The sequence below is a fragment of the Cavia porcellus genome, unplaced genomic scaffold, assembly GCF_034190915.1.
Source record: "Cavia porcellus strain 051 isolate PalLab524CR breed Dunkin Hartley unplaced genomic scaffold, mCavPor4.1 scaffold_23, whole genome shotgun sequence".
NCBI classification, from domain to species: Eukaryota; Metazoa; Chordata; class Mammalia; order Rodentia; family Caviidae; genus Cavia; species Cavia porcellus.
In genome coordinates, this window is record NW_026947506.1 from 54,305,795 (window position 1) to 54,317,744 (window position 11,950).

An 11,950-nucleotide genomic window follows, 5' to 3' on the forward strand; every position below is an offset into this window, starting at 1 on the left:
ACAGCAAGACCTTGTGAACTGAACTATAAATCCCAAATCTCATCTTCCTAGCCATCTACATTAAACTCAGGATGGTCTTTCCGAAATTCGTCTCTGACCGCTCCATCTTCCCAGACTCCCCAAGCTTCAACTGTTCTGAGTTTACAGCCCGGGCACCGAGCCCCCATGCAGGGCTCAGTCTTCTGGAACCCTAAACCCAGGGGCAACCTGGCTGGTCCTCAGGCCTCCGGTAGGCCTTGTCCCTTGATCCTCGCCCGGTCACCCTCTCCCTCGCCTTCTGCAGCTCCCCTTCCCGCCGCTTAGCGCAGCGCGCAAACAGTCTCCGTCCACAGTGCCCGAACCGGGCGCGCCCGAGCGCGGGGAAAGCCGAGGGCGCTGGGAAAGAGTAGGCAAGTGGCTGCCCCAGGGACGCTCGGAGAAGGCTCCCTGGAAGCGCGCGAACACAGAGGCGGGGGCGGGCCACGGTGTGGCGCGCCCGTGATGTCACCTCTGCGCCCCGCCGCCGTGGCTCGCGAAGCTTCCGGCCGCCAGACAGGCGATGGGCGGGCTGAGGTGACGTCACCGGAAGCTACGCACAGGAAGCGGACCAAGCTGCACGGAAGCCGCGGGGGCGGGGCGCGGAGGCGATGTGGGGCGGCGGCGGCGGCCGTAGCCGGCGATGAGCGGCGGGTGCGCGTGAGAAGCCGGCGGGCGAGGCCGGAGGGCCCCGGAGCGCGAGCCGCAGGGCGGAGGGCGGGGGCGCGAGCGCGGCGGCCGGCGGTGAGGCGGCAGCCGAGAAGATGGCGGACGGCGACAGCGGCAGCGAGCGCGGTGGCGGCGGTGGCAGCAGCGGCGGGCCCGGCAGCTTCCAGCCCGCGCCCCGCGGCGGCGGCGGCGGCGAGCAGGAGACGCAGGAGCTGGCCTCGAAGCGGCTGGACATTCAGAACAAGCGCTTCTACCTGGACGTGAAGCAGAACGCCAAGGGCCGCTTCCTCAAGATCGCTGAGGTGGGCGCGGGCGGCTCCAAGAGCCGCCTTACTCTGTCCATGGCGGTCGCCGCCGAGTTCCGCGACTCGCTGGGCGACTTCATCGAGCACTACGCGCAGCTGGGCCCCAGCAGCCCCGAGCAGCTGGCAGCGGGCGCCGAGGAGGGCGGCGGGCCGCGGCGCGCGCTCAAGAGCGAGTTCCTAGTGCGTGAGAACCGCAAATACTACCTGGACCTCAAGGAGAACCAACGCGGCCGCTTCCTGCGCATCCGCCAGACCGTGAACCGCGGCGGCGGCGGCTTCGGCGCGGGGCCCGGGCCAGGCGGCCTGCAGAGCGGCCAGACCATCGCCCTGCCGGCGCAGGGCCTCATCGAGTTCCGAGATGCGCTAGCCAAACTCATCGACGACTACGGGGCTGAAGACGACGAGCTGTCAGGCGGCCCGGGTGGCGGCGGCGGGCCCGGGGGCGGCCTCTATGGGGAGCTCCCCGAGGGCACTTCCATCACGGTGGACTCCAAGCGCTTCTTCTTCGACGTAGGCTGCAACAAGTACGGCGTGTTCCTGCGAGTGAGCGAGGTGAAGCCGTCCTACCGCAACGCCATCACTGTGCCCTTCAAGGCCTGGGGCAAGTTCGGAGGCGCCTTCTGCCGGTACGCGGATGAGATGAAGGAGATCCAGGAGCGACAGAGGGATAAGCTTTACGAGCGCCGCGCTGGGGGGAGCGGCGGTGGCGACGAGTCTGAGGGCGAGGAGGTGGATGAGGATTGAAGCGTGCGGCCTCCCCCACCCCACCATCGTCCCCTTGGCTGGAGAGCTCTCTTTCCTGCTCATCCGCGGTGAGCTCATGGAGAGAGAGCGAGGGAGGCCGCCGAAAAGAAAACAAAACAAATAATATAGTTAAGAGAACAGTCGAGGACAATACGAGGAAATAAGTAAAGTTACAAGGAACTGACAGCAACCTGCAAAGAAGGACAACAGCGTCTCCTCAACCTACAAAAGTTTGAGCTTGTTTCCCAACCCGGGTTCCTAAATCCATCAGGTGAACCATGGAGCTCTAGAGTAGATCTTTGAACATCTGGTTCCCAAAACATCTGAGTGTTCCCAGACCCCACCCATTGATAGTTGAATTTGTGTTGTACCTGGGTAATCTCAAGATCTCACTAGGCCTCATCACTGTTGCAGTGTCTTCACCTCCATTGAAATCAGCATTTTGGATTTGGATCTTCGTGGAGTCTTTAGAAGAAAGAGGCCTTTGCAGATACCCAGTTCTGGGGTGCAGGTTTATGGAAAAGAATGCAACTTTACACAGTCACGGACAGGGCAGAAGAATAATTTGAGAAGCCACTGAAAATGCAGAAAAACAATTTGAATCCATTTTTTAGAAAATGGTTCTGCATGAAACCTGGACCAAGGCCCATGTCTTTAATTTGCAGAATTGTTTTCTAGGGTGCAAATGAATCCGGCTATCAATGCTTCAACAAGAATCCATTACTAAAACAGTTTTTACAAGTTGGCAAAATTATTTTTTCCACAAATAAAAGCAAGTTTATGTTGGGGATTGCTGAGGTAGGCACAAGAAGTCAGACATAAAGCACAAGGCAGACTGTTTGAGTGGATTGGTTGCTGCTCACTAAAGTTCTTCCCTTGATCTCTAAGTATGGAGGTCATTACCAAGAGATGGCTTGGATATGACTGAGAGCCAGATCCCTATGGCTCCAACGTAGGAGCCAGTGAATTATGGCTAATTCGGCTGTTTGGGCCACTGGTTGGCTGCATTTTAAACCATAAAACTTGACTTACCTGCAAAAGGAACAGTGTGGCTACGAGCTTGAGCTTTAATGGAATATACATCCTCACAGGAAAGTTGGAAATAACCAAAACTGAAGTCTTAATTTACCTTCAGTTTAATCTGTGGATTTCTACGAATACTAAAGATCCTCAGGTCCAGAATTCCAGCATCATTTATTCTTTTAAAATAAATTTTTAAGAACTTGATCCATTGTATCAGTACCTCACAATCAGAGTTGGCAAATGATGGATGAGTGATTCAAGCAATGCACCAGTGGAAGCGGAAATCCATCTGCGAATGGAACTGAAGTGAACGAATGTGCTGACTACATCCTAGAAGCATTTTTATACCATCTTGAAATTTCAACAGACTGGCTTTTGCCAGTTTATCCAGCTGTCGTTCAAGAATAAAAGTTGGGGTTTTCAAGGATCGCCTCTTCTATATTTTAAGTGGATTTTCAGTAGAAATGATTTTTACTAGTCAAGTTAATCCCACTCCCATCGAAAGGTATTCCTAGAAATGTCATAGACCTAGGTAACTTTGAATTGAATGAGAGCTCATGTTCTTTCCAAAGTTTTCAGGTATTCTTGGTGTGACACTTTCTCAACAGGAGGCAAGTAACTCCACCTCCACAATCTTAGTATTTTTTTTAACTGCATGCCTGCCCTTCATTTGAGCTGCCTTTTTAATTTATTGCATATCCTTTTTATTATCTTATTTTGGTATTATTCAATCTATACAATCTTTTTGTATTTATTGGGAAATAAGTAATATACAAAAAGGTTTTCATGTATCTGTGGCTGAGATCGAGGGAAATAATTGTGTATATAAATTAGGCTTTTTTAAAAATAGATTATGATTCACAATATTGTTGATCTTAGATTTAAACAACAACAAAAAGTGGAAGAGCCACAAACATTGGTGCCCTTTTCAGACTTTCTCTACTCTCATCATCCACAGTAGAATTTTTAAACAGATTTTTTTAAAAGCTTTTCTTTTAAATTTTTCTCCGTTGCAAAGAATGTTTCCTAAATTGTATGGGAGCAATAGTATTTTTGATGTTTTAATGACATCCGTATACTTGTACTGTATTTTGTACTACAAGGCAGCTGTTTTCAATAATGTCCTGCTGTATTTACCTATGTGTTTTGAGTGTTTATTTCTTTGCTGCGGAGAACAAATTCCTAGTTTTAGTAAAGGAGCTGAGAAGCTAGCATTAGGTTTGCAGAAACTGCTTAAGTTTCCAACTCTGAGGCAGCAATGAAAATTAAGTTGCAGCCATTAGTTGATTGCTGTAACTGTTGCGCTTTCAAACCATGTACAATTCCTGTATAGACCAACTTGTTTTCTTGCTTCGGTGGTTCTGTTGCTCAGCTGCAGTGAGCCAGTTCAATTTTGCAAAGGTGCAGTACCTCTCCTTTTCAAGGGGTTGGTTTATTTTTCTTTTTGTTTGGCTGAATTGCAGTGACTAGCCTTGCCATTCTACTCTGTAGAAATGACAGGGTCTTCACAATCCTTCACCAGTGGCTACTAAGCTATAATTAGCTGAATAGAAAGAATGTGGAAGTGGTCTGAGGCATATAGAGCAATATGCCAAGAACACTACCATATATGGCATCAGCTTTGGTTACCAGAGAAATTTTCTTAGTCATTAGACCATATAACAGTAATATATCATATGTAAATCTTTAGATATCAATTTGAGAATCCTCCAAAAAAAGGAGCAAAGAATGCATAAGCTATGTGTTGGCAAAAGTAATTTATATTAAAATTTTGACCTGCCTATGTAAGATTTAAGTGGTAAATGTCATAGTGGTGGGTTTTTAAGTCTTAACCAATCTCTAAGGTTTATTTCTCCTGCAGAGGGTGGTTAGCAGCCTCTCTTCCCGCTGTAGGAAGATTGCAGAAGGTTGTAGATTAATTGTAGCATTTCACTGATCCTCATTCCAGTGGCTAGGGATAATGGAAACCTGCAAATCACAGAGATTCGATCGTAAATATGAGTTTCTTGAAGGAAATGGTCTTTGTCAGCCCCAGTGAGACGATGGCATTGTACAGAGTATGGGAAACAACCAACTTTTTTTGTTTTTCGCGCTGAGTGCTGTTTATGTTAGTACTCTGAAGGATTTAGAGGTTTTTAAATTTGGCAGGCATCCCAGATAATCAAAACAGTTGTATTCCTGAGAAGCAGGGAACTCTAAAGCTCCTTCAAATAATCGGTGGAAGGTTTGTTTTTCTAACTACCTTAACTACCGAACGAGAAGTCGGATTTTAGGAACAGAATGAGATCCTGCTCCTTTCTGGTTTCTATTGTCCCTACCCATCGTTTTAGCAGTGAAACAGCAGTTGTAGTCAGCAAATTTTTCAGTGCATATGCTGCACACAAAACAAAACACAAATCTGTATGGCACCAAAAATCCAAGTGAAAACTAAACCAAAAACCCAGACACCCTATGTAACTGTTGGAGGCATGTAGGTGGTACCAGTGACAGTGGCCTCCACGGCTGCTTGTCATATGTCACTTTCCATAATTATTTACTGCAGAGTGACTGAGAGGCTCGTGGCGCAGGCAGCCATTAACCTCCTGCTCCCTTTGTTACCACTGGGTCACTTTGCAGTAAATTGCAGGTCTTTTAAGAAAGTCAAGCTTCGGTTTTCTCAAAACAAAACAATTCTCCTGTCTTATCTGAAAATGCAGGGTTGTGGGCAGAAGAGGCTGGTTATAATAATGCCCTCATATTGAGTGGTCTGTAAACGGCAGCACACTTCCGGCACGACAGTCGGTCGCTCAGACGCTGTGTGAATGTGACCTTGACTGGCTTTCCAGGGGGTCGGGTGTAGTCTACCTGAGGTGACTGTGCTGTGTCTGCGTTGCGCTCGAGGTAGAGGGCGCCAAGGGGAGGCTGGAGTGTGTAAGCCATGCACATAAGTATTCTTCACTGTAAATTTTGTTTTCATTTATAACCCAATTATGGTACTTTGTCCAATGCACAACTGATCTCTCAGTAGATATTCATTTGAAAATAGTGTGGCCTTGATGAGTGAGAAAGGGAGGAGAGAAGTGGCTTTTTCACTGATGTAAAAATGCTGAGAGTGGCGACTTTGCGGCACTCTTGGTGTGGTTTTTGATCAGTCTCCTTTTTGATTGGGGAAAGTCGATGTTTCTGACCCTGAAGATAACCTAATTGAGTTTTCTTCTGTTTTTAGGAAGTATCAGAATTGCTCTGATGAAAAACAAAGTTGACTGCTTTGATATCCAATCTCAGGTTTTAAAATATAGTGGTGTAAAATCCCACTATTGTGATTCAAACAATTTTAATTTCGTGTACCCAGAAGTCACATACGAAGGCCTGTTCACCAAGCAGAGCCTCCATCCTTTTGCTCCTTTTCCGCTCTGTACTTCACTTGAAAAAGTCAAGTGAGCTTGCATTGTATATTTCCATTTTAACCCTGGCATTTCTCAATGATAAAGCACTTTTTGATCATGAAATACATGGAATCGTTGTGTGATGTGGATCATGGTTTCTCAGGCTCCCCCCTAGATAATCTGCTTATGAATATTGTTCTAACTCTGTGTCAGAAGAGTAGAAATCTTTGCTAATGTTAGGAAGTTTGTATTACTGATCCAGAATGCATTTTGCTAGTTTCCAATGGATGGGAGAGTAAACAATGCTGCATTCACAATTTAATGAGTTACTTTCCCTCGAGCCTTAAGGTAATTTTTTTTTTCTTTTCTGTCAACAACAGCACTGAAGTTATAGTAAATGAATGAGATTATCTGTTTTCAGGGTTGGTTTTAGAGTACTGTAAATCAATTAGCTGTCTTCCTAAAGAGTTTCAACTCCTGTTCAGTAGACTGGATAGTGGGTGTGTAGGGTGGGTCTGGGGTGGGGGGGAGATGGTTTGTAGAAAAGAAAAGAGAAAAAAAAGAACCATGTTTACCTTTAGAAAATAGAGATGAAAAAGCAAAAGGTCATGTCCTATATTCTGTTTGATGTTCCAGAGGTAACGAGGAAATGACACATATAACTTCATTTCCCCTTTTCTTTACTTAGAGAAACAAAGACATTAATTTTAAAATGTTAGTCCCCAGAAGTTCTAAGAGATAACTGGACTCTGGAGTGGTGAGTTTTGGTTAAAGTCCTCTGGGCCGGTCATAATGGATTTAACAGACTGAGTTTGAACAAATGGTCCAGGTGTCAGTATTAAAAATTAAATTTGGAAAAATAATAAAATGTTGTCATGAAGTCTTGTTCCCCTAGTGATTCCCAATTAATATCTATGTCCCAATCCACGTAAGGCCTTTATGAATGTATTTTATATTTCCTGGTGAAATAGGGAGTATGCCATCAAGGTGATCTCTAGTCGCAATCTCTCATCTGAAGCTCTAGTGAGACATTCCAGAGGAGCCATGTTCCAGCAGCAGATACCAGGTTGCTATCTTACTGCTCAGTAGGAGTAAAGAGTTGGAGTAAAGAGACGGCAGAACTTGGTGAGAAGCTGACATGTTAGCCATTTTCTTCCGTAGATGATTCTAACAGTTTAAGGAAAGTTTTTGGCTTTTTGTTTTGTTTTCTGGATGAAAGATTCTAACTTTCAGAATATGGGACTTTGAATTAAGGAGCCAGTTTCACTTTCCCCATGTTATTTAACATTCACTGCATAGATAAGAGGCGACTGACCATACCTTTTTTGTGTGATGAAATGTGGGTCCCAGGTACTGGAGAGAAAGCCTAGTCAGTGGTGTTAGCATTCTGCAGAAGGCAGGTTATGTCTTTTTTTCCCCCTGTACTGTCAGTAGCTAAGAAAATTTATTTGGGTGCTGTCCTATTTTTCTTAAGGCAAAATATTTTATCTACTTCTATTGCAAAATCGGGATGGTTAGTAAAATCTTAATATTTGGAAATAGAATGGTGAGTGGTTTATTTCTCCATACATTTTTTTTCAAAGACAAAAAACTATAGGGAAGGTTCCAAGAAATTTTAAAAGAACAGGATTATATCACTAAACATTTGAAATTTGAGTTTCTTTTTGTTGTTTTTGAGACAGGGTCTCATTATATGGTGTAGGCTGGCATTGAACTCATTTATGTAGCCCAGGCTGGCCTGGAACTCACAGTAGTCCTGCCTCAGCCTCCCAAGTGCTGGGACTATAGGCGTGTGCCATCACACCCTGCAGGAGTTTCATTTTAAACTGATACTAAGCATAAACCCTTTCTCTGACCTGACACCCCCTGTGGACAGAATCTCTGGCTTCCTAAATGTCATTGATTGGGCAGAAAGTCTAGGAATTATGTTTAAATCAGCAGATACTTTCTACCAGGAGTCTGTGGACTTACAGATCTTGGTAGCAGGCAGGTCTTTATGTTTCCAAGACTTAACCGTGTCTCAGTAGCAACTAAGATTGTATGAGGTATGGACTTCCCTCTTCTGAAGCCATTCTCTGGAACAGTCAGGTTGATAGAGATGGACTCTCCCTTTGGAACTTTCATCCAGATGTCTTTCCAAGACTATCATAAGAATCACCCATCTTGCGACATGTTTCCCGACACCTGGCTCGTTGCGTAGGCATCTCTCTGCGCCTGCACTGGGACTGCCAGGGATGCAGAAGTCATTTAAGTGAATTAAAACCAAATCTTGGTAGCAGGAAACAGCTTCCTGACCTAGATGTACAATTAGAGTGTAGGTTGGAAACTACTTTAAAAAGGGTTTTTTTGGTATGTCTTCAATCTGTGTAAATACCAGCGTGCTTATTATGCATTGTAAACCAAGTGTGTTTGCCTATGTATAAATTTGTAGAACTGATTTCTGCTTCAAGTGAAGCCGCACCTTTCATTTTATAAGGTCCCCTCCACCTGGAACCCTATACCTGTTTGTAAATAGAACACTAAAATTTGTAGTGCTAGGATCAATTTGGGAATATCTGCTGAGAGACCAAAAAGTTCATTTTTTTAAGTACCTTGGTTAAAGAGTAAAGATTATTCCTCTTGCTTATTTTGTAAAAGAAGAATGCACTTTAACAAACAGCTGCACGGGCAATTGAAACCAACCGTGAGGTGCAGCACCCATTCAGAAATCACCCTTCCTGAAAACGTTCAAAGCAGAGTCCGGGCGGGCTGTTGGCCTCACTGCCTGTAGGTTGAAGCTCAGATTCTTACCAGTTTGGAGACGAGCAGGGCTGCTTGGAGAAAGCGATGTGAATCCAGCCAGAAGCTTCAGACAGGTCTGTAAAGTGGCGGGTCCCGTATTTACCACTAACAAGCAAAACTGACAGAAAAACTCACAGAAAAAAGTCTAAGAACCCTTCCTGCTGGTGTGCACTCCTTATGATAGCAGACTTTTGCAAATGGAGTTTTACAGTCTATATTTAAAAAATTGTATGTTTGTAACAAATAAAGTATGCGGAAAAGTGAATGACAACCTTGTGACCGTGTCTCTTCCTTCAGGGGTCATAGGGCGACCCACCTAGTAGGGGGCTCACTTGGGGCATCTCAGAGGGGGGCTGGGCAGGTGCAGAGCTCAGCCAGTGCAAAACCAGAACTGCCAGTGAGCTGCAGGCTTTGTCTCACAATGCACACTGGTTTCATCCCCTAGCTTTCCTTGTGTCCTTACAGTGGCTGGCAGGAAGCTGCCATCCCAGCTGACTCCTCGGCAACAGCCTTCTCCTGCCCCAGTTTTAAAGGAGAGATGAAACCGTGTAGTCTATTCTGAGTTTGCTGTTGGGTTTTGTTCTTTGTGTGGAGTCTCCCTGCATCGCCCAGGGTGGCAGTCCTGCCTCAGCCTCCCAGGTGCTGGGATTGCACATGTGTGCCACGATGTCAAGCCCATACCTGGAGAGTGTTTCTGGACTGTATGTGCAGATACCTGTGATGTTAGAAAGGAGATTTTTCAAGACACAAATAAGGGCACACATTGGGTCTTCTCAGCGGTGACATCACATTGTTCAGTCCCTGGAGAATCCTTATGGGCTAAAAACAGAAGTGGAAAAGGCTGTGACCCTGTCACTGAACAGTTTCACCCTCAGACTCTGGAAGTTCCAGGAACCCCTTGGAACCCTGGACTACCCTTTGAGAACCAGTGGCCTGGACAATTCATTACCCTCTGAAAAGCTGTGAAGGCTGAGACCCTGTAGTAATCACTGCCTCAGCTCCCTCTTTCTTCCGCTTCCAGACTCTGGCTGCACACAGACCCAGCACACGCAGGCTGCGGGGTGCATTTGCACCCAGCAGTGCCCCTGCTCCGCACAAACTGCCCAGAGGCACTGCCCCTCCTCACCCCCTGATGACTCTAGGGTATGGTCAGGGAGGACACTAAAGGGTAAGGAAGGGGCGGAGGACTGGGAACTCGTGCCAGAAGAAGCAAGCCAGTGAGCACCACAGCCCTCAGTTTCTTGGGGGACGCACACGGCCACTGACCCCTAAAAATGGCCCCATCTTAAGCTTCCAGTGAACTCTGGGGCTGAGACAGGAGGGTCACCACTGTGTGCAGCCAGCCTGTACTACTAAGTCTGTCCAAAGATAACGAAAAGAGTCCTTTTGCATTGGTGTCGGTAGTGCCCTGCTGGGAAAATCGGGTTCGCAGGCACGGGGAGCCCTTAGCATGCCCCTGGAGTCGCCAAGAGTCATTGAACCGGGGACACCTGAGGTCCTGACTCGGCTCCCAAGGAGGGCTAGCCCGCCAGGCCCAGAGTGGGCGCACTGGCTGGGCGCTGGGGTTCTTAGTAGCTGTCCCCAGTTCAAGGCCCAAAGGGCCACACTGAACAGCGGCTCCAGGAATAGGTTCTGGGTGCTGCTGAAGCCGTGAGCGAGGTCCCACCCCTGAGACCCCACACACACCCCGCCGTCCCCAGCCAACAGTGAGATCCGGGCAAACAGCTTTCACCCACACAAACCTCCAGGTGCCGAGTGGTCACAGGCTTCCAGAGAGTCCAGTGTGACTTGGGGAAACGAGAGCCACCTGGTGGTCACTAACAAAATCATTATCAGATTCATTTGCCAATTTGCTCCTTACTGTGCGGGGGCAGAGGACAAGACTCAAGGTCCGAACGGAGCTTGCAGTTTAGTAACGGGAAGAGGAGCAGGAGAAAGCTAGGAAGATCCAGTCTCCCCAGCTTCTAACTGAACCGCAGAGTGTCACATTCCCAACCCGAGCCTTCACCCCTTCTAAGGGACAGCACCTCTGAAACTGAAGAAAAAGAGAGACTTAGCCAGGTGTGATGGCGCACACCTATAACCCCAGCACTCAGAAGGCTAAGGCAGGAGGATCGCTGTGAGTTGGAGCCCACCCTGGGTTACACAGTTAGTTCAAGACTGGCCTGAACTACATAGTGAGAGTCCATCTTAACAAAATAAAATGCTATATAGTCTCCTATCAGAAGTGAAGAGCCTACAATACTCTATTCAATTATGAGTACCAGCTGGTCTCTCTTTTTGTTAAAATTGTACTTTCTAGGGGCTGGGGATTTAGCTCAGCGACATAAGCACCTGCCTTGCAAGCAGTCAGTCGTGAGTTCGATCCCTGGTACCGATAAAAAACGAAAAAGATTTTTTAAAAATTGTATTTTCTTTATTTAGTTGCTCAGTGTCAGGGAGCAATGGCAACCTGAAAATAGTCTCACTCTCTGCTGCTTTTCCTCCCATCGTTGATCCATAGCTGAGAAAGAACCATGTTCACAGATAACAAGAGATCTGGAGGGCTGAGGACTTAGCTCAGTAGTGTAAGTACCTGCCTGGCAAGCACAGGGTTGTGAGTTCAATCCCTAGTATCAGGGGGGGAAAAAAAGAGGCCAGGAATATAGCCCTGTTGCATAAGTGCCTGCCTGGCAAGTGCAGGTCGTGAGTTCAACTCCTGGTACCAAAAATAAATAAGGATGTGCATTCATTCACTTACTCAACCACAGGTCACAGTTCCCAGTGAAGTCTGGGGAGGATGGATCCAGTCTGTGAAGCCCACAGGGACACAGGCCAGGCCCTAGACCTGGCTGAGCAGATTTCCACAGCTCCTAGGCTTGAGACCTCCAGGAAGCCCTCTGAGGGAGGTGGGATACAGGCCTCTCACAGGGAGCTAACCCCGGCCCTTTGTGTTTAATTTGTTTTTGTCTTTTTGAGACAGTCTTGCTACGCAGCTCAGGCTGGCCTTAGGCTCACTTTGTAGCCCCAGCTGGTTTCAAACTTGCAAGGATTCTCTTGCCTCAGCCT

General features: G+C 47.0%; 1 protein-coding gene across 1 annotated transcript; it reads left to right on the forward strand.

Annotated features, from left to right (window-relative positions):
* Window positions 1-599: 599 nt before the first annotated feature.
* Window positions 600-9,173, forward strand: Purb (purine rich element binding protein B). The gene has a single exon (XM_023563331.2). The coding sequence runs from the start codon at window positions 780-782 to the stop codon at window positions 1,731-1,733; it is 954 nt and encodes a 317-aa protein (XP_023419099.2). The 5' UTR covers window positions 600-779; the 3' UTR covers window positions 1,734-9,173.
* Window positions 9,174-11,950: the final 2,777 nt, after the last annotated feature.